At 41.1% G+C, this 22526-nt stretch overlaps 2 protein-coding genes and 1 long non-coding RNA gene across 3 annotated transcripts in view; 1 reads left to right on the top strand and 2 right to left on the bottom strand.

The window, feature by feature from the left end:
• Positions 1 to 22: 22 nt before the first annotated feature.
• On the bottom strand, positions 23 to 11112 carry EAPP (E2F associated phosphoprotein). The gene is made up of 6 exons (XM_081865600.1): positions 10956 to 11112; positions 8896 to 9077; positions 7802 to 7900; positions 5009 to 5132; positions 1973 to 2095; positions 23 to 654 (listed from the first exon to the last, which is right to left on the bottom strand). Exons 1-6 carry the CDS (start codon positions 11027 to 11029, stop codon positions 378 to 380), a joined length of 879 nt encoding a protein of 292 aa, XP_081721726.1. The 5' UTR covers positions 11030 to 11112; the 3' UTR covers positions 23 to 377.
• Positions 9095 to 22168, top strand: LOC309345630. Its single transcript, XR_014158331.1, has 2 exons — positions 9095 to 9776; positions 20963 to 22168. It is a non-coding gene; the product is annotated as an uncharacterized lncRNA (long non-coding RNA).
• Positions 21817 to 22526, bottom strand: part of SNX6 (sorting nexin 6) — a 28034-nt gene continuing 27324 nt past the window's right edge. Inside the window, exon 14 of the mRNA XM_081864228.1 lies at positions 21817 to 22498. Coding sequence (XP_081720354.1) covers positions 22445 to 22498 — 54 coding nt within the window. The 3' untranslated portion in view covers positions 21817 to 22444. The remainder of the gene's footprint in view (positions 22499 to 22526) is intronic.

The raw sequence follows: 22526 nt of genomic DNA, 5'->3' as shown, positions 1-22526 counted from the left end.
TAAAGAATGGAAAACAAAAAACAAGTCTTGAACAGAGTTTAGTGCTACCAATATCTAATTTACACAAACTAAAGCTCAACTCTTACAGTAATGCTTATAGCAACATTATCAGGCAGCCATGCCACAGACTATGGTCTAAATTCCCCCAAGAGCAGAACATTTTAATTCTAAATAGCAGGATAAAAATATTTATATACATAAGAAACTGTTCTAAAAACATGAACTATATACATAACTAAAGTTCACTTGCTTTACCAATACAGGGTGTGTGGCAAGGATACAATTTTTACATCAGATTAATAGACGATACAAATGAAACAGAACAGTCCTTGGCTTTTGAATTTTTATGCAAACAACCCAATGCAAAATGCTGCATCTTAGCAGTGGCTTGCTAGAACATTGAAAAAATGAAAGACTTCATCCTTATCTAAGACAGCCACTTCTGTTGAACATTCAGTACATTTTACTGGATGATATATCTCCTCCTCTTCCTGTTTTTCCTGACTAGCAATGGATTCACTACTCTGTTTAATTTTCTTGTGCCCTCTCTTTGTCTTTTTGTTCAATGGACCTTTGTATTTCAGAATCTCTTCTTTGATAACGGTGCAATTCATGACAAACATTGCTCTGTACTGAGTTCTGTATGATTCGTGCCTGAAAAAAAGAAGAAAAGAAATGGGAATGCAATAATCTGTTGCTGATAAAATATTACAAAATGGGTAACCCTACATGTCCTGAATCCAGGAGATCTGCAAATTTAAGAAGCAAAGATGAAATAGATATGTCTGAATTCCAGTAGAATTCAGTAGAATAGCCATGATAGCATAGCCAGAAAAAGATAAGAGTATGAAGCTTGTTAAAAACTATCTGGCTTATTTGACAAGGCCTTTAGTAGTCAACAAACTGTTCTATCTGATGAAGATAGAACTTACCACTGAAAGTTTGTGTCATAATAATAACCATTTTGTCACTGTCTCCCTATAGTTTTCTAGTGGTTTTCCAGAATAACCTCTGTGACATTTAGCAATGGATGGGCATATTCTACCTCACCCCCCCCAAAAAAAATCCCAACCAAAGTGCCTCAAATTAATCTGGTCCCAATGAGCAACAACAAGCCAAAATTAAAGCTCTTAGCTTTACTTATTGCAGGAGTGGCTAACCTGTGGGCATCCAAACATTGTTGGACTTCAACTCCCATCATCCCTCATCCCTGATCAGACTGGCTGAGGCCAATGGGCACTGGAGTCCCAACATCATCTGGTTATAGCTACAATAGAATGAAGTTGCTTTTTCAAATTCAGAAATCTGTTTAAAGCTGGCTTTTATATTAAATTTAAAAAGAGAAGCACAAAAAAGGAAGTCAATTTTTCGCTGAGACAAGGTAAATCAACTGAACAAAAACTGTACATGTATTTCCAAGGGGGGGAATCCTTTCCCTCTTCCCCAATGTTTGACAACCAATGCCAGATTTACATATAAGCTAAACAAGCTATAACTTAGGGCCCTCTTGGGGCCCCCAAAAAATTTTAAAGGAAAAAAACCCTGGATGTACATTTCCAAAATAGAAGATAAAAAACAAATAAAATAAAACCTACATACAGCAATAGTGTTTTGTGTCGTGTAGGCTCCTATTTGTTATGTGCAAATGGTTTTAGATACCTATTAGATCCATAAACTACCATATAGCATATATTCAACACAAAAAACAGCAACAAAGGACAGATGGACATATAAAGGGCCCCATTACCTTCAGTAGCTTAGGGCCTTATCAAACCTAAATCCAGCCCTGAGTTTACCTCTCTTTAAACATGGAGACAATATTATGACCAACATCCTAGTTAATGAAAGGCAAGTTCATGAAAACCGGACAGAGACGGTTGAAATTACAGGGTTGCTGTATGAACAAACACTAGCTTATCTCATCTGTGATTGCTGTACCTAAATCACAAGTTTCTTAAGGCTGAAATATTACCTCTGGCAGTCAAGGCACAGTGTGGTCATGCATGCAGGACAATTCAAAACAGCGTCACTGCTGGGAATGGCAGGAAGTTTGGCTTGTGGCTGTTGTGAGTGAAGACTTCTTAACCTATGATACCTACAAGACAGTATATTATAGGTCAGGAGAAGCATTCTTACTAGTTAAGCATCTTTACTGAAACTGGTGTATATCAAAACTGCATGCCAAGAGCATGACAGTTGCAAGAACTGCATGTTCTCAGTCCCAACACATTAAAAATAAAAAAAAATCCTCTTTTTGAATTTTTTTTTAAACCACCACAAAAGGGGAAGAAAACAAAACAAAGTTGCTAGTTCAGATTCACCGTGGTAAACATCAATACATCCATCTTAATTCAGACAAACAGATCAGAATACGCCCTCCAATTGTCAGAATAGGTATCAAAATGAAGTTGATGTTTACAGAAAGTGTGTTCAAATGTAGTCAGAACATTTTTGAATGTTGATAACATTGAAATGAATGGGTTCTAGTAAAAAAGGTAAAATAAGAATATGAAAGAAGGGATAGATATTAGATGAAAATTAGGAACAAACAATATGTGAAGAAAGATAATTAAGGATTAAATTAATAAGAAGGAATTTGCTAATTAATTTTAAATTGGAATACAAGAAAGGGGGTGTGAGGAAGTCAAGAACATAGGTTTATGAATGGTAAGAAATTAAAGAGAGGGATTTTCTTTTTTAACTTTTTGAATTCTCTTTTAGTGTTTTAATTTTTCCTTTTCTTTTTGATTTTTTCTTTTTTCTTTTTATTCTTATATGTTAATTGTTTGTTTTTATTGTATTCTGATTTTTTTTGTATGTTTACACTATTTCGTGTTTTTCTTTATGTAATCTTTTTCTTTGATAAAACTTAATAAAATATTATAAAAAACAAAAAACAAATGTAGTCAGAACATTAAGGTCTTCAAACTACCACATAATAGCTGATAGTCCATTTTTGTTGTCAATCCTACTCATGATTTACAAGACCCTGCTCCAAAATGACAACCCCCAAATTAAAAGCTTGCATGCATTATCCCTATAGACCTGTATCTCTCCCTATTTTAACAACATTGCTTATACAATGGATGCTTGGGTTGCGAATGTGATCCATGTGGGATGCACGTTTACAACCTGCAGCGTTCGCAACCCGCAGCGGCGCATCTGCGCACGCACAGGTTGCAATTAGCACTTCTGCACATGTGCGACCGCCGAAACCCAGAAGTAATCTGTTCCAGTACTTCTGGGTTTCGGCAGGTCCGTAACCCGAAAAAACACAACCTGAAGCATCTGTAACCCGAGGTATGACTGTATTTCAAATTATTTTACGCACACAGGGACAAACTGGTATGTTAATGCCAAATACAGGGCAACTCCACGTCACTCCAGGAACATATATAGACACCACCATGAGAAAAGTGCTGACATGGGTGGTGCCCACACAGGCAGAGCCAATGACCACATTCCTTGCTTGTTCAAAAGGAAAGCCAATGCTTACACTTGAAGGGACCCAGAAGAAAAAGCTCCCACCAAGCTGCAGGTAAATGCTAATCAGACTTACATCCCCCATACATGTCTGGCAGATTGATAAGTAGCTATATAATATGATGTAGCTAATGTTATTCTGTAGTGTATGCTTTGAATAATTTGAATATATATATATATATATATATATATATATATATATATATTTGACAGATAAGAGAATTGGAAGCCCCTCTTTCTTCTTCTCTTCTCTTTTTTTAATTTAGTTGTTTTTATTTTTAACTTTTAGAAGTTGAGGGGCCCTGGGAGGCGGGTAGAAAGGGTCTCCCAGAGAGAGCTGGGAGCGTCTACTTTTCTCTGTATGGATGAAGGGATATGATGTAATTGTGATAGAGGACTTTTGTATTCATCCCCCCTTGCCTTTCTATCTCTTGATCTTTCTTTTTATTTTGCTTTCTTATTATGTTATGTTATTTTCCTTTAGATTAGTTTGACTTTTATTGTATTCTACGTTGAAATTTTTCAATAAAAATATTTATTTTTTAAAAAGTCTTAAGTTCCTCATGATCCCATCCCATCAAATGTTTGAGTAGAATTTTATCATAGAGTGCCTTGCAGGAGTACCATTTGTTCAATTACTAAACAATCTAACAACAGTCAATAAATGATTTTTATTTCCAACATAGTATCAGAATGTGATAATTCCCACTCACTTTAGAGAAATGTGCAGGTGGGAAACTGAGCATTAAGGCTCATTTGATATCCGTATACAGTGGTACCTCGGGTTACATACACTTCAGGTTACAGACTCCGCTAGCCCAGAAATAGTGCTTCAAGTTAAGAACTTTGCTTCAGGATGAGAACAGAAATCAGGCTCCGATGGCGTGGCGGCAGCGGGAGGCCCCATTAGCTAAAGTGGTCTTCAGGTTAAGAACAGTTTCAGGTTAAGAACGGACCTCCGGAACAAATTAAGTACTTAACCCGAGGTACCACTGTAATAAGAAACAAAGCTGCAACAATGTCAGAAAATCAGGAATGTGTAGAGTTAACGTTAAAGGCAGCCTGCTGGATCAGACCAAAGGCCTATCTGAGGACACTGAGGTCCAGCTCTGAGGGCCTTCTGGTGGTTCCCTCGCTGCGAGAAGCCAAGTTACAGGGAACCAGGCAGAGGGCCTTCTCGGTAGTGGCACCCGCCCTGTGGAACACCCTCCCACCAGATGTCAAAGAGAAAAACTACTAGCAGACTTTTAGAAGACATCTGAAGGCAGCCCTGTTTAGGGAAGCTTTTGATGTTTAATAGGTTATTGTATTTTAGTGTTCTGTTGGAAGCCACCCAGAGTGGCTGGGGAAACCCAGCCAGATGGGTGGGGTATAAATAATAAATTATTATTATTACTATCTAGTCCAACATCCTGTTGCCACAGTGGCCAACCAGATGCCTATGGGAAGCCCAGAAGCAGAACCTGAGTGCAAGACCACAAACACGAGTATTCTCATGACTCAAATTAAATGTTCAATTTCTTACCCCCGTCTCTTCCTGTCCACCCACGCCTGGTCTCTGTTGTCTTCTTCTGGGTCATAGAACAACTCATCATTAGTTGGAATTCGGCGCTGCTGATGTTTCCTTTTTTTTCTGGTTTCTGGAGCAACTGTTCAAGTTCACACAGATACAGTTAGAACACACACCCCAAAGAATGTGACTCAGAAGCCTATTTGGTAATGAGCCTCCCTTGCAAAAGTTGCATGCTAATAAGGTGAATGGTACTGCCATGAGTTGGGCGAATGAAGCCCGAAGCTGTTACAAGATGTGCATCTGAACCCACGTGTGTGTATGCACACTCCCAATATTAAGCTGAGAGGTTTTAGTTTTTTTCGACAGAGTTATAACGTTTGTTTGTTACGAATATGCGTTTACCCTTAACCTTGTGCCCAGAAGAAATTCACATACAAGAGGAATAAAGAATGATTGTTTTATTACTTGAAATGAAAGTGGCAGAACCTATGGTTGCTGCTTCAGACAGCAAAAGTGCAATATAAACAGGCAGCAAATCTCACTAATCTAAAGAGTAAAAGGAGCCGTAAATTTTCCAAAAGCCTGAAGAAAGTAAGCATGACAATTTGGTCACAATACCCACACTAAAAGGAAAGGGAGGCAGGGAAAGTATACCTGTCTGGAAGCAAAATGTGATGTACAGTGAAATTGAGTTCCTTGAGTTCCCTTTAGTGCTAATAAAGCTATGAAGTCAGGAGTTTTTGTACTATTTTGAGCCAATGCGTTCTAATGAAGTGGGGTGTATTTTAGATGCATGAACTGTCACAATACCTTTATTTCTTAGTTCCATTTTTTATTTTATATAAGTTCGTGTTTGCCGGTTAAAAGTTTTACTTCACTTATTTGTAACTGAAATAATTAAGTTTGCTGTGCAACACAAGACTACTGTGTTGATCTTTAGATAAACTATTCAGAGAACAGGGTGTTTCAGGATTGCCTTCCAGGACACGTTTAACATAAAAACTGGTGCAATGGAAAATTATTGTTATTATCTCATTTATATGCCACCAATCTGACTGGGTTGCTCCAGCCACTCTGGGCAGCTTCCAACAAAATTAAAAACACAAAATAGGCCATACTGGGCATCTCTTTTTATTACCACATTTATTACCACAGGAGTTAGTTCAGTCCAGAGAGCATGAGATTCAATCTCAAGGTCATGGGTTTGAGCCCCACTCCGGGTAAAACATTCCTGTATTGCAGGTGGTTGGGCTAGATGACGCCCTCATGGTCCCTTCCAACACTACAATTCTATGAAATGTGGAATACTTCTGAAATTATGCCATTTATGCAGAATGTAAAGATTTGGTAGAGGCATTTGTCAAGAATCTAAAAATAATAATAATCCTGCCACAACAATGAATGCAACATTGCAGATAAATATTTTATTACAACCCATTCTACATTTCTAAATATACTATCTTATCCTGGTGTAGTCAGATAATCATATACTGGCCTTAAAAGACAAAGTATGAAAAAGCCTTTTGTATACACACACAATCACTTTTGCTTCTTGAGATATAAACCCAAGAAGCCTCTAATTAACTAGATTCCCTTTTTATTTTAACTGGGAAATGTTAATTAGAGGTGCCTTGGGTTCATTGCTTGTACGACGAGAGAAAGAGCAAAGTGGTCATGTGTCAGGACAAAAAGCTCATCTTTATCTCTGCTTATTAAGCTGAGGTGATTATGTGACTTGGGATAAAGTACAATTGATTTCCAGAGACCAATGACTAAGCAAACTCAAGGAGGACATTTACCATGGTGTGTGAGGATGCAGGAAATTCATTCATCTTTCTAGAAGAATGAAGGCATTTAGTAGTCTCAATCACAAGGTCAGCTGCCTTGACACCAAATAGCATCCGTGATGCGAGGCATTAGCTTATTTAGCAGCTTCATGTACAGTTAGTTTACTACAGCAGGAGGAATTCCTTCATTTGCCCGAAGATCTCTTTAAGGCAGTGGTTCTCAACCTTCCTAATGCTGCGACCCTTTAATACAGTTCCTCATATTGTGGTGACCCCCAACCATAAAATTATTTTCATTGCTACTTCATAACTATAATTTTGCTACTATTATGAATCATAATGCAAATATCTGATATGCAGGATATATTTTCATTGTTACAAATTGAACATAATTAAAGCATAGTGTTTAATCACAAAAACAACATGTAATTATATATTGTGAAATATTTCTTTCTAATTACAAATAAATGAAATTTTGTCTTGAAGCATGATGTAGCATGGGTAACAGTCTTAATATAACAACAGTAAACTACATTGCTACATTTTGCGACAGTATGCATAAAAAGCCAAGGTTGAGGCTGAAGGTTGAGATTGCTTCTTTCTCTGTGGTAGCAACTTCAGAGAATGAATGTGGAATATTCCCTGTGCAGATAAGACAGGCACTGACAGTTAAATGCTTCTGCCAGCAATTAAAAATATATCATATTTTTCTGTCTATAGGACACCCCCGTGTCCTGCAAGACAACCCCTATTTTTGGGGACTCAGATTTAAGAAAATGGGGGAAGATGGCCCCATGTATAAGATGCCCCCTAATTTTTGACATTATTTTTAGGGGGGAACCTAGTCTTATACACGGAAAAATATGGTACGTTATAAACAAGTCAAAGCTTCAGCATATTATTACCTTTTGAGAGCTCATTCATTGGAAGTCTTATGGATAAAGGAAATACACCAAAAGCAGAAGTGAATTTTGATGCAGGAAGCAATAGTAATTGCAGTAAATAACCAGTTATTTACCTACTTTGTCTTCATCCTCTGAATCAGAATCAAAATAAATATCATCGTAGTACTTTGAAGGGGAACCTGTTCCAGACTGTCCAGCATTAGACGTACTGCCTGAGTCACAAAACATAACACAAAATACGTAGTCAACATGGGATCACTATACAGAAAGAGATCCATGTTTTCTCTTAGGGTGCAGGCCTGCACACACTTACCTGGGAGTAAATTCCTTGCATACAAGAGCCCTGCAGTTCTGCTTCACAGATGAGTAGAAATTTATAGCTCGCATTCTGATATTAGCCACTGCACTCCAATGAGACTCTGACTACACAGGTTAAACTTCTTTATAAAGGTAATGGTAAAGGGACCCCTGACCATTAGGTCCAGTCGTGACCGACTCTGGGGTTGCGGCACTCATCTCGCTTTATTGGCTGAGGTAGCCGGCGTACAGCTCCCGGGTCATGTGGCCAGCATGACTAAGCTGCTTCTGGCGAACCAGAGCAGCGCACGGAAACACCGTTTACCTTCCCGAAGGAGTGGTACCTATTTATCTACTTGCACTTTGACGTGCTTTCGAACTGCCAGGTTGGCAGGAGCTGGGACTGAGCAACGGGAGCTCACCCCGTCGCGGGGATTCGAACCGCCAGCCTTCTGATCAGCAAGTCCTAGGCTCTGTGGTTTAACCCACAGCACCACCCGCATCCCTTAAACTTCTTTATACCTCACTCAAAATGAGAAAACCCTCCTCTTTGAAACTAGGCATGAGGTGCTTTATCTCTCATCAGAAGCACCTCACACATCCTGAATTAAGTGCTGTAAGGCAACCTTCTCCAACCTGTTGTCCACCTCCAGGCCTTTGGACCACAACTCCCATCAGCCCTTAGCCAGCATGGTCAATGGTAAGGGATAATGGGAATTGTAGTGCAAAACATCTGGAGGGCACCAGGCTGGAGAAGGTAGCCTGAAGGGGACAGATTTGTCTGCAAAGCCTCTAAAGGGGGAGGGGAGTGAACTGAAGCAGCAGCACAAAATTGACAACAGTCCAACATAAGATGTGCAGGAAGATAGCTGTCAGCAAGTTCATATTGTCGCACAGTTTAGAGATTTACCTGTTAGCTGCGATTTCCACTTGCCCTCTATATTTTTCATGGTGGAGTCCAGTTCTGCTTCCATTTCCTTTTGGAATTCATCTTCACTTGAAGATTCACTTTCTCCGGTCAGACATTCCCTTATTAGTTTGCGCTTCTGATCAGGGGTGCCATGCAAGAGCACATCTACTTCATCCTCAGAGCTAAAAGATGATAAAACATTGAAGACTGTCATTTCAAGATAAATGTGGCAAGTCTATTACAGACACAACAAAAGCAGGGTTCTTTTTAAATACTGAGAAAATTATTTTTTAAAAAACTTAGAACTGAAGAAATTTACTGATATTAACTCTACAGCAAAAAAGTTAGGTGTGTGTACTATACACTGTACACAGTGACAACTGGGGTGTATAGAGTTGTGGGGGGGGTATATTTGGTGGGGGACACCTTTGGTCCTCCACCCTGCACTCAGCTCTCACCTGAGCCTCCTAGAAGCTGTCAGCATGCAACAGCAGCCACACTTCAGGAATGGCTTCAATTGGCTGGCTAAACCAAGTGCGGGTAAGCAATCTCAAACTCTCAGTAAGTTAGGGCCTTCCCCTGCACGTGAAGACAGGCTCCAGCAGATTGATGAAGGTAAACAGGGAGTGTGATACAGGTAAATTGCTTTGTATATTAACAACAAACCACAATCCAGCATAGAGTTGTTTTTAAGCTCATTAATATCAGTGGCCAAATCTGGCATCTGGTTTATTATTAGGAAAGTAAAGAAGGCAAAGGCCAGGCATAGGCAAACTCGGCCCTCCAGATGTTTTGGGACTACAACTTCCATGATCCCTAGCTAACAGGACCAGTGGCCAGGGGTGATGGGAATTGTAGTCCCAAAACATCTGGAGGGCCGAGTCTGCCTATGTCTGTACTAGACCTTGCCAATTAAAGTCTTCAAAGTCGTTGTTCCTGTTTGTCTGCAATAATCTCATCACCTCCACCTCTGAGCTTGTTCAGTTGCCTTCCTCCCAACACACACAAAATAATCTTTTAGGACCTAAGACAAAGTGCTCCTGAGCACACAGTAGATCTCCTTTACACTTTCCTATCTATCTGTCTAGATGTGGTCTAGAATCTGGTGTCTGGCACCTCAGCCTGCCTACCCATCTAGGTTAGCTGCATCCCCAGATACATTTTACAGCATTGTAAAGGTTGCTTGTATGTCAGGTACCCAGCTGATTCCATAGTCTCAGCTCTATTTTAAGTTGCTTCACCTAGCAGCTGGGAAGCACACACCCCTCCTCTTATTAAGGGATAAAAGCTCCACACAGTACATTTGCTCACAGTCTAGGTTAAATGGCTACTAAATGGAAAAATAGTTATGGAGCCATGGAAACACCCATGTTTCGCTATTTCTACAGGGGGAAACAGAACATGGAAGTCATTGTAGAAATGTGTGTGTGTGTACATGTAAATTTGATAATACCCAGACTCTACCTACTCATTTTTGTAAATTTAATAAACAGTAATCTTTATTTAAGTGAATACAAAGCTGACCCTGAGAACTGTTACAACCAGTGCTTTTTTTTCTAGGGGGACGCAGGGGTACGCATACGGCCTAAACATTTTGTGACTCTAAGTTTGGCCTCATTGAGGGGCAGTATTTCAATATGAGTAGGAAAATGAGAGTACCCATAAACATTTTTTTTAGAAAAAAAGCGCTGGTTACAACAGAAGGAAAGAATAGCGTGCCGATTTCCCCAAAATAACACCGAGGGGTGATTCCTGAAACTTGAAGCCCCTGTTTCAATTTTTTAAAAAATAGAACCATAAAGAAATATTTGGAGATCTCAAGCAGAGGGGAGTTTTACCAAACCAAAATGCAGGTGAAGTTAGAACATCCCGACCATTTCTTTCTGAGCGATTTCAGAGATATTATCCATGTTAACGTACCGAGAGAGCAGGAGGAAACTCCACCCCCCCCTTAACACGTCTATTTACGTCCACACTAATCCCCACCCCCGCAAACACAGAGCGGAAAAGGAGAACCCGCCTCCCCTTCCCTATATATATATATATATATATATCTAGACCTGCTCTGCGCCGGCTCCTCATCGCTCGGCTCCTCGATCACGTAAGGGTCATCCTCCTCCCGCAGTCGGCTCATGGCGGTCCCTTCCTAACAAGCGATCCCTACCCGCTTCCTGCCACCTCGGTCCATCAGGAAATGCTTTCCCCGTCTCTTCCGGTTCCGGCAAGCTAGGCGCTGGTTCTTCGTCCGACCTCCTACAGCGGTTACCGCGAGCGTTCCAGGGGGACCCCGCCAGCGCCACTGGGCGTCCCGGCGTCCCGTTTTGTGCCACCCGATCTGCTCAAAGGGTGATCGTCGCATGACACGTGCTGTCGGCAGGATTCATGTATCCACGACAAGTTCCAAACGCTGGAATCGGCTTTCCCCGCTCCTGTGATTACCAATGTAAAAGAGGACGGGACTTCTGTGAACTTCCATCGTTTGATAGAAGAGAGGATTGCAGCAAGCTCAGATTTTCCTCTCCAAGCGCAGTATCTTCTCCGGTGCTTTATGGGATAGGATGCCAACGTTCATATCTTGACAGATGCATCGTTTGGAGATAAACATTGATATGCAACTTAAGCATTTTACTTTTATTGCAGTGTGCTGCTCCTAGCCCACTAGAAAGGTTCACTTTCCACACACACCATACATGTAAATTGTTTCTCACTTGTGCAGATTCTTTCATGTTGAGTAAGCGTTCCTCGATGAATGAAACACTTTCCACGCTCCCTGTGTGGATATCGTGATGTATATTTGTGACTGATACCTATATGCTTCACCGTGCACTAGTCATGTTTTCTTGCTGTTACTTTGCGATCTTTCTGTGAATTCCGAGGTACATAGACATCAATGTTCTGAGTAATGGAGAATTTCATTTTCCCATTTTTCAACACATTTCCTACATGCTTTTGGGATTTGCAAACGTCTCCTCGTGTGCTCCACGCTGCACATTTTCTGAATGCACCACAGATGGGTCCTCCCGTAGTTCCTTACTGTTCCGCCTGTTACCTGCTTTGTGGACTGGTGAAAAAGAAATGTCCTTCAAATTGAAAGGCAGAAGCTGAGAATCTCATTATGGATCAAGTCCAGTTCTCTGCTATTCCCATTTTACCATTTCAAGCATATCCTTGAGGTTAACTTCTGAATATGCTAGTCTTGACAAAAATGAGCCCTTTCCTGCTGCATTTCTCTCTTCCAGTCACTAAGCACTGATCTGTTTCTTTGCACTCATGGAGGATGTGAAGCAAGTGCTGATCATGGTTCATGGACTGGGGAGAGGAGGTGGCTGGGGAGCAGGTGTGTAATGTGCAGGGAGTCCCAGGGGCCAGCTGGAGAGGCTTCAAAGGCCACATTTGACCCCCATGTCTATTTAGTCTAAGAGCCCTACAGGGGACAACTAGATGCTGATAGGAAGCCCAGAAGCAAGGCATAAAGGCAACAGTCCTCTGCTCCCTCTCCTCCCAGAGCAAAAGGACCCTACAACACAGCTAAACATTTACTTGCTGATGTCTCCCCATCTACAAGATCCTGGAGAAAGAGGTTGTCCTTCCTAACAGGAACCGAAGACTGATTTGAGGAAAGATACATTAGTTACTTTTAGGCACACAAAAACCTTTTCAAATCAATCCTTGACCTCAAAGCCAATAAAAGGGATTATCCAGATCCTATAAATATGCACCACATGACTAGTAGAGCAATGTTTCCCAACCTTTGGTCTCCAGCTGTTTTCAGACTACAATTCCCATCATCCCTGACCATTGATCTTGCTAGCTAGGGATCATGGGAGTTGTAGTCCAAAAACAGCTGGAGATCCAAGGTTGGGAAACACTGTAGTAGAGGACCATGTGGTCCCCACTGTTACAAGGTGTGTGTTGGAATCCACACATGTCCTTTTTTTTTTTTTTTAAATGATTTTTATTGATTTTACAACATAAACAAAAAACAAATAAACATAACACGACTTCCCCAAACCTCCCCTTCACTGCATCCATATTTTAAAATTTTTAGCAATTCTTCATCCCATTTTTATATTTAATTCTCTTTAAAGAAAAAATTCTATTTTATAAATTTCAATTTATAGCTGTAATTCTTTATATCCAATCCCTTGACATCTTAACATTCCGAAATTTTACAACAATTTTTAAGATAGATTTTAAATTTTTTCCAGTCCTCCTCCACTGTCTCTTTCCTCTGGTCACGGATTCTGCCGGTCATCTCTGCCAGTCCCATAAATTCAGTCACCTTGGTCTGCCATTCTTCCAGAGTAGGTAATTCTTTAGTCTTCCAATACTTCGCCAAAAGGATTCTTGCTGCTGTTGTTGCATACATAAAAAAGGTCCTATCTTTCTTTGGTACCAATTGGCCGACCATGCCCAGGAGAAAAGCCTCCGGTTTCTTTACAAATGTCCACTTAAGGATTTTCTTAATTTCATTATAGATCATTTCCCAGTAGGCCTTAATCTTTGGGCAGGTCCACCAAAGGTGATAAAAAGTTCCTTCACATTCATTACACTTCCAACAATTGTTATTGGGCAAATGATATATCTTTGCAAGCTTGACTGGGGTCATGTACCACCTATAGATCATTTTCATTATGTTCTCTTTCAGGGCACTGCATGCCGTAAATTTAGTACCTGTGGTCCATAACTGCTCCCAGTCAGCAAACATAATATCATGACCAATATCCTGTGCCCACTTAATCATGGCTGATTTAACCGTTTCATCCTGTGTATTCCATTTTAGCAGCAGATTATACATTCTAGACAAATTCTTAGTATTGGGTTCTAGCAATTCTGTTTCTAACTTTGACCTCTCCTTCTGAAATCCTAGTTTTCTGTCCTGCTTAAAAGTTTCATTGATCTGGAAATAATGTAACCAATCTCGGACTTTAGGTTTCAATTTCTCAAAACTCTGTAGTTTCAACTTTTCACCATCATATTCTATAATTTCACAATATTTTGGCCAATCTGTATCCATGTTCAGTCTTTTTACCGCCTTGGCTTCCATTGGTGACAACCACCTGGGGGTTTTACTTTCAAGCAAATCTTTATATCGATTCCATACATTATACAATGCTTTCCTGACAATATGGTTTTTAAAGTTTCTATGTACCTTTACCTTATCATACCATAAATATGCATGCCAACCAAAACTATTATCATAACCTTCCAGGTCCAGAATGTCTGTATTCTCAAGAAGTAGCCATGGTTTCAGCCAGCAAAAAGCTGCTGCTTCATAATAAAGTTTTAAGTCCGGCAGGGCAAAGCCCCCTCTATCCTTTGCATCAGTCAAAATCTTAAATTTTATTCTGGGTTTTTTGCCCTGCCAGACAAATTTAGATATGTCTTTCTGCCACTTCTTGAAACAGTCCATCTTATCTAGAATTTGCAATGTCTGGAACAGAAACAACAATCTCGGCAATACATTCATCTTGATAACAGCAATTCGGCCTAACAAGGAAAGTCTCAATCTTGACCATATATCGAAATCTTTCTTCACTTCAGCCCAGCATTTCTCATAATTGTCTTTAAATAGGTTCACATTCTTAGATGTTAAATTCACCCCCAGATATTTTACCTTTTTAGTAATTTCCCACTAAGAGTCTTTAATTTGTAGCACTTTACTGTTAAAATTGTAATCCACCAAAGTCCCGTTAATATGTTTCAAATAAGTCTTATTTTGTAGCCACTGTCTTTTGACAGCTCACTTGACAGTTCCTTTTTCAGGCGTTCGCTGCTCCGGCAGCCTGACCAGAAGTGTCAGCAGCAGAGGTTTTTTATTCCTTATCCCTTTCTTTTGCAGGTTAAATTAATTCTGTTTCCTCCCCCCCCTCTCCTGCACTACAGGGGGGAGATCCTTTCGATGTCTGGTTTAATAAGAGTTAAAAGGAAAGTCCATTTAAGCACAGCTCAGTCTTTTCATTGCTCCGTTAATCATGCAGATCCGGGAGGCTGACTTCCTTAATTTTTGCCTTCCCGTTTTCAGCCAAATCTTCTAAATTTTAAGTCCCGTTTTAATTTTGCGTTCTTACTCACGGGTATTGTTGTTGCCAATCTTTAGTTTCAGAAAGGAATCGGCGCTCTCCGTTAATGGCGACGCGGCTTCACTCCGTAAGCTGGGTAGCGATCCTCAGCACCGCGCTCACCCCGATGCCGCTCCGGAGCCTTTAAAAAGGCTCTTTTACGATGCCGGGGGGGCGCAAAGGTGCCCACCGAATCTCCTTGCTCACAGGCTTCAGCGCCTGTGATTTTAGGGGTCCCCCGCTTGCCGTAGCGGGTAAGACCCGAACTTACGGAGCAGTCCTGCCTCGGAGCTCGAGGCTAGGACCGCCATCGAACGCTGGCGCCGACCGGAAGTCCGGAATCCACACATGTCCAGCCCTCACATGTACATCCACTGCCAAGAGGTTTAGGACCTTTTGCTGGAATTTAAAATGTGTGTTTGTTATGTGTTTACCCTTAACCTCATGCCCACAAGAAGTTCACACACAAGAAGAATAAAGATTGGTTCATTACTTGAAATGGAGAATATTTGGATGCTGGATGGTGTCCTGATCAAGGAAAGCAATATTTCTATCCTGCCTTGATCAAACCAAATCTGGAGTACTGTGTCCAGTTCTGGGCACAGCTATTTAAGGAGGATATTGACAAGCTGGAATTGTGTGCAGAGGGTGGCCAAGATAACCAAGGGTCTGGAAACAAAGTCTTTTTGAGGAATGGTTGGAGGAATTGGGTGTCAGCAACAGTGGGAAGTGCATTTTAAGAGGCTGAGGCAGACAACACAACTCACTAGTTGATCAGGTGAAGATCATCGGGCTTGTTTGGTCTGGGAGGAGGGGTGTGACCACTCTGCTTGATTAAGCTCAGGACAGGTGAGGATCACATGCTTTGTTAAGTGGAGAGAAACAGCTGCTCAGCTGGAGCAAGCTCAGGTGCATCAAGTAAGATTGGGAGAAATCAAACAGAAACAAGGTTTGAAATGCTGGTTTGAAGCACTGTTGATGGGACTTCAAACCTTTCTCACTGCATTGGTCCTGAGCCTGTATTTGACCATTGGACTGTCCGACTTCTCTCTAGCATTGCCCTTGGGACTGTGTGTACTTTCAGCACTTACCTCAGACTATGCTGGGGGTTCAGGACACTCTACAGTTCAATGATTTTGAACAGAAATCTATTAAGTTGCCTGGCTGTATGCACATTAACCCAGAAATAAATCTCATTAAAATAAAGGTTAGCACCAAAGTAATGTGAATAAGCTCCTGCCAACCTAGCAGTTAGAAAGCATGCCAAAAGTGCAAGAAGATTAATAGGTACTGCTCCGGCGAGAAGGTAAATGGTGTTTCCATGCGCTGCTCTGGTTTCGGTGTTCCATTGCCCCAGAAGCCGCTTAGTCATGCTAGCCACATGACCCGGAAAAACTCTCTGCGGACAAACACCGGCTCCCTCGGCCTGTAAAGCGAGATGAGCGTCACAACCCCAGAGTCGTCTGCAACTGGACTTAACTGTCAGGGGTCCTTTACCTTTACCTTTTTAATGTTAAACACACTTGTGTCTTCCTGGCCCTCATGATACCTTTCCTGATCTACGATGTACACTCCAGTTGAGTTTCTAATACTCCAGTATTGTGTTTTTAAACTACGTCCAAGCATTTTGGAGTGATTTGACCCTCTGGACTTCCTTTTTACCAACCTCATTTTGGGGACGTTTCCTCTTTTGAAATAAATGTGACCGTGTTGGATCTCCATGGGAATTAGTAATTTACATGTATCTTTAATTTGTTGTTGTTTAGTCGTTTAGTCGTGTCCGACTCTTCGTGACTCCATGGACCAGAGCACGCCAGGCACTCCTATCTTCCACTGCCTCCCGCAGTTTGGTCAGACTCATGTTTGTAGCTTCGAGAACGCTGTCTAACCATCTTGTCCTTTGTTGTCCCCTTCTCCTTGTGCCCTCCATCTTTCCCAACATCAGGGTCTTTTCCAGGGAGTCTTCTCTTCTCATGAGGTGGCCAAAGTATTGGAGCCTCAGCTTCAGGATCTGTCCTTCCAGTGAGCACTCAGGGCTGATTTCCTTAAGAATGGATACGTTTGATTTTCTTGCAGTCCATGGGACTCTCAAGAGTCTCCTCCAGCACCACAGTTCAAAAGCATCAATTCTTCGGCGATCAGCCTTCTTTATGGTCCAGCTCTCACTTCCATACATCACTACTGGGAAAACCATGGCTTTTACTATACGGACCTTTGTTGGCAAGGTGATGTCTCTGCTTTTTAAGAAACTATCTAGGTTTGCCATCGCCTTTCTCCCAAGGAGCAGGCGTCTTTTAATTTCATGACTGCTGTCACCATCTGCAGTGATCATGGAGCCCAAGAAAGTAAAATCTCTCACTGCCTCCATTTCTTCCCCTTCTATTTGCCAGGAGGTGATGGGCCCAGTGGCCATGATCTTCGTTTTTTTGATGTTGAGCTTCAGACCATATTTTGCGCTCTCCTCTTTCACCCTCATTAAAAGGTTCTTTAATTCCTCTCACTTTCTGCCATCAAGGTTGTGTCATCTGCATATCTGAGGTTGTTGATATTTCTTCCGGCAATCTTAATTCCAGCTTGGGATTCATCCAGCCCAGCCTTTCACATGATGAATTCTGCATATAAGTTAAATAAGCAGGGAGACAATATACAGCCTTGCCGTACTCCTTTCTCAATTTTGAACCAATCAGTTGTTCCATATCCAGTTCTAACTGTAGCTTCTTGTCCCACATAGAGATTTCTCAGGAGACAGATGAGGTGATCAGGCACTCCCATTTCTTTAAGAACTTGCCATAGTTTGCTGTGGTCGACACAGTCAAAGGCTTTTGCATAGTCAATGAAGCAGAAGTAGATGTCTTTCTGGAACTCTCTAGCTTTCTCCATAATCCAGCGCATGTTTGCAATTTGGTCTCTGGTTCCTCTGCCCCTTCGAAATCCAGCTTGCACTTCTGGGAGTTCTGGGTCCACATACTGCTTAAGCCTGCCTTGTAGAATTTTAAGCATAACCTTGCTAGCATGTGAAATGAGTGCAATTGTGCGGTAGTTGGAGCATTCTTTGGCACTGCCCTTCTTTGGGATTGGGATGTAGACTGATCTTCTCCAATCCTCTGGCCACTGCTGAGTTTTCCAAATTTGCTGGCATATTGAGTGTAGCACTTTAACAGCATCATCTTTTAAATTTTTAAATAGTTCAGCTGGAATACCATCACTTCCACTGGCCTTGTTATTAGCAGTGCTTTCTAAGGCCCATTCGACTTCACTCTCCAGGATGTCTGGCTCAAGTTCAGCAACCACACTACCTGGGGTATACGAGACATCCATTTTTTCTGGTATAGTTCCTCTGTGTATTCTTGCCACCTCTTCTTGATGTCTTCTGCTTCTGTTAGGTCCTTTCCACTTTTGTCTTTTATTATGGAAATCTTTGTACGAAATGTTCCTTTCATATCTCCAATTTTCTTGAACAGATCTCTGGTTTTTCCCATTCTCTTGTTTTCCTCTATTTCTTTGCATTGCTCATTTAAGAAGTCTTTCTTGTCTCTCCTTGCTATTTTTTGGAAATCTGCATTCAATTTCCTGTATCTTTCACTGTCTCCCTCGCATTTTGCTTGCCTTCTCTCCCCCACTATTTGTAAGGCCTCGTTGGACAGCCACTTTGCTTTCTTGCATTTCCTTTTCATTGGGATGGTTTTAGTTGCTGCCTCCTGTATAATGTTACGAGCCTCCATCCATAGTTCTTCAGGCACTCTGTCCACCAAATCTAAATCCTTAAACCTGTTCCTCACTTCCACAGTGTATTCATAAGGGATTTGACTTAGATTGTATCTTACCGGCCCAGTGGTTTTTCCTACTTTCTTCAGTTTAAGCTTGAATTTTGCTATAAGAAGCTGATGATCTGAGCCACAGTCAGCTCCAGGTCTTGTTTTTGCTGACTGTATAGAGCTTCTCCATCTTTGGCTGCAGAGAATATAATCAATCTGATTTCGATGCTGCTCATCTGGTGATGTCCATGTGTAGAGTCGTCTCTTGTGTTGTTGGAAAAGCGTGTTTGTGATTACCAGTTTGTTCTCTTGACAGAACTCTATTAGACTTTGCCCTGCTTCGTTTTGAACTCCAAGGCCAAACTTGCCAGTTGTTCCTTTTATCTCTTGACTCCCTACTTTAGCATTCCAATCCCCTATAATGAGAAGAACATCCTTCTTTGGTGTCATTTCTATAAGGTGTTGTAAGTCATCATAGAATTGGTCAATTTCAGTTTCTTCAGCACCAGTAGTTGGTGCATAAACTTGGATTACTGTGATGTTTAAAGGTCTGCCTTGGATTCGTATCGAGATCATTCTATCATTTTTGAGATTGCATCCCAGTACAGCTTTTGACACTCTTTTGTTGACTATGAGGGCCACTCCATTTCTTTTACGGGATTCTTGCCCACAGTAGTAGATGTGATGGTCATCCGAACTGAATTCGCCCATTCCCGTCCATTTTAGTTCACTGATGCCCAGGATGTCAATATTTATTCTTGCCATCTCACTTTTGACCACATCTAACTTACCAAGGTTCATGGTTCTTACATTCCAGGTTCCTATGCAATATTTTTCTTTACAGCATTGGACTTTCCTTTCGCTTCCGCTTCCAGGCATATCCGCAACTGAGCGTCCTTTCGGCTTTGGCCCAGCCGCTTCATCAGCTCTGAATCTACTTGTACTTGTCCTCCGCTCTTCCTCAGTAGCATGTTGGACGCCTTCCGACTTGAGGGGCTCATCTTCCAGCGTCATAACTTTTATATGCCTGTTGTCTTTGTCCATGGAGTTTTCTTGGCAGGGATACTGGAGTGGCTTGCCGGTTCCTGCTCCAGATGGATCACGTTTGGTCAAAACTCTCCACTATGACCTGTCCATCTTGGGTGGCCCTGCACGGCATAGCTCATAGCTTCTCTGAGTTATTCAAGCCCCTTCAGCACGGCAAGGCAGTGATCCATGAAGGGGATCTTTAATTTAACAGCACTATATTCATTGCTCCCTATTGGCTCAAACCCACGTACATCACACACGAAGTCCTGAGCACCACTCAATATTAAATCAAGGGTTGCTGCCCCTCTGGTTGGTTCCAACACCAACTGTTCTAGGGCCCAGTGACTTTCGGTGTCTATCAATTTTATCTCATTGTCATGACTAGAACACATACATAGCTGCTCTATATGAAGGTAGTTTATGTCCCTCATTACTACAACGGACCCTCTTTTGAATGCTTCCTTAATTTCATTTTTCATCTCAAGAGATATTTCAGTCTGAGAGACAGGTGAGTTGCCTGTTCTGGATAGGGTTGCATTCCATCTGAAGGAATATATATGTAATGGAGGATGGGGATGCTCCTGAACCCATATTAGTAACTTGAAACACAGGAGGCCTCAGTGTCTAGGACTGCCTTTTATGAGGTTTGGTTGGTAAGAGTTATGGCTGTTCCTAGACTGAGACTGCTTGGCCACCATGGTGTTGACATTGGTAATCTCAACACTGGATTACGGCAATGAACTGTATGTGGGGCTTCTCTTGGGCTCAGCCCACAAGATGCATCAGTTAAGTTGTTGACTGAGGTACCCCATTCACATCCTATAATAGCTCTGCAGAGGGAACTGCACTGGTCACTAATGTGATACCAGGTGCAAGTTCCAAGGTTTCGCTTTTAGTATTACAAAATAATAAGGAAGACACAGTATAATATCAATTTATTATTATTTTGTTTACAGAAGATTGAAACAGGGAATTCTTTGCTGTTGCTTAATAAGTTCTAGGCCTCAGCCAGAAAATATGTAGTTGTCTTCTACCAATTATAGTTTATTCTGACTGGCAGGACTTCTTCAGGATCTTGGGCAGAGTTTCTAGATCACCTCCTAATCCAGGCTTCCTCAACCTCGGCCCTCCAGATGTTTTTGGCATACAACTCCCATGATCCCTAGCTAGCAGGACCAGTGGTCAGGGATGATGGGAATTGTAGTCTCAAAACATCTGGAGGGCTGAGGAAGCCTGTCCTAATCCTTCTAACTAAAAATGGCAGGAATTGAAGCTAGAATATTCTTGCATGGAAAGCATGTGCTCTGTTTTGGGGCATGTGCCTTCACCAGAGGGTGGATGTTAGCAGGCTATGATAGGTGGGGTGCCAGGATATTCAAGCTTCTGTCTTCAGAGGAGACACATAACCTCCTCCTTCTGCACCATGCAACTTGTGGAAATGCTTTTTTGGCTTTAGCCTTCTTCTAGGTAGAATTAGAGGGCTCCAGTACTTTCAAGAATCCTTACAGAAGGGTGAATTTTGCCTTGTATGGGCTTTTCCCATCACTGCTGCAGCAATGAGGGAAACAGGATTTGGTTAACAACAACAACAAAATCTTCCTGTACACCCCTTTAGAAATTTACAATAGATTCAAAATCTTGGCCTGGCAATCACAATCAAAATCCAAGCTGAAGTTTTCACACAGCTTTTGATACACAACTCTTCCTTTTCAAGCTGAAATCTAAGCCTTACAGAGCTATACTGTAAGGAAGGAAGTCCTCAATGGAAAGTAAGTGTCAGGTTGCAGCTGTAGCCTATATTCCTACAAAACAGTAATCATGTATGAAACAGTATCTGTCATTGAAATTCTACAAACTTGCTTATTCGTTTCAGTGGAAGAAGTTTCAAACATTCCTTCCTTTGTTCATGCAGAGCTGCTCTTTCCATAAAGAATGGAGAAACTCAAATAGGGGTTCCGTGTGTGCTTGTTATATTTTATGGTATTTAAGAGGGAACCGACAAAATTGGCACCTGAGTATTACGTGAAGAAAATTGTAAATTCACAAGACAATGACTACAAAATTTTAGAAAAAAATCACTGATTTCACAGTTTATTTTACAATAATTGGGATTAGTCTACAAGTTAAGGCAAACATACTAATGCATTTGCTTTCTTTTGAAGTCCTATTATAAAGATTACATAAAGTTTGCTCCAAAATTTCTAGGAAATGTTTGTTATTTGAAAAAAGTTAAGATGCTTGATAACATTATGTGGAATAACCAAGACAATGCTCATAGCAACAATATTCAAACACCTAGTGGCAATATTTAATCCATTTGAAAACCAATTGTTTCAAATCCTCAACTTCAGAAGTTACAAAGGTAGTAAGAGTGGCAGCAATATTTAATACTAGCTTTAACATGAACATAATTCTATTGGCTACTTTCACAAAAGAAAAAAGACCCAGAATTTGGTTTTCTGAACAATATGAACATACAATGATTAAATTAATGTGTAAATATTTGTGTATAACAACAAGTATGCTGTTGCTTCATATGATCAGGAATTATTCTGGTAGGCTTAATGCTTTTGGGCAGAGGGGGAGCTTGTTTATGTGTCCTTTGTCAATCAATTTCTCCAGCAAGTTGTAAATGTCAATTCAGAGTCAGGAAGTAAACTCCAGTGGAAGGCAGCCCTTATTAACGGGAGGAGAGATTCAGGTTTATGTATCTCCATTTAACACTGACAGACAGCTCTGCAACAGCTGTAAGTTACCCTGTAGTAAGAAAAAGAGCATAAAACAG

Source organism: Podarcis erhardii, assembly GCF_964252035.2.
Source record: "Podarcis erhardii genome assembly, chromosome: 1".
Lineage (NCBI taxonomy): Eukaryota > Metazoa > Chordata > Lepidosauria > Squamata > Lacertidae > Podarcis > Podarcis erhardii.
Note: the sequence above shows the minus strand (reverse complement) of the source record. Positions and strands in the feature narration are given on the sequence as shown.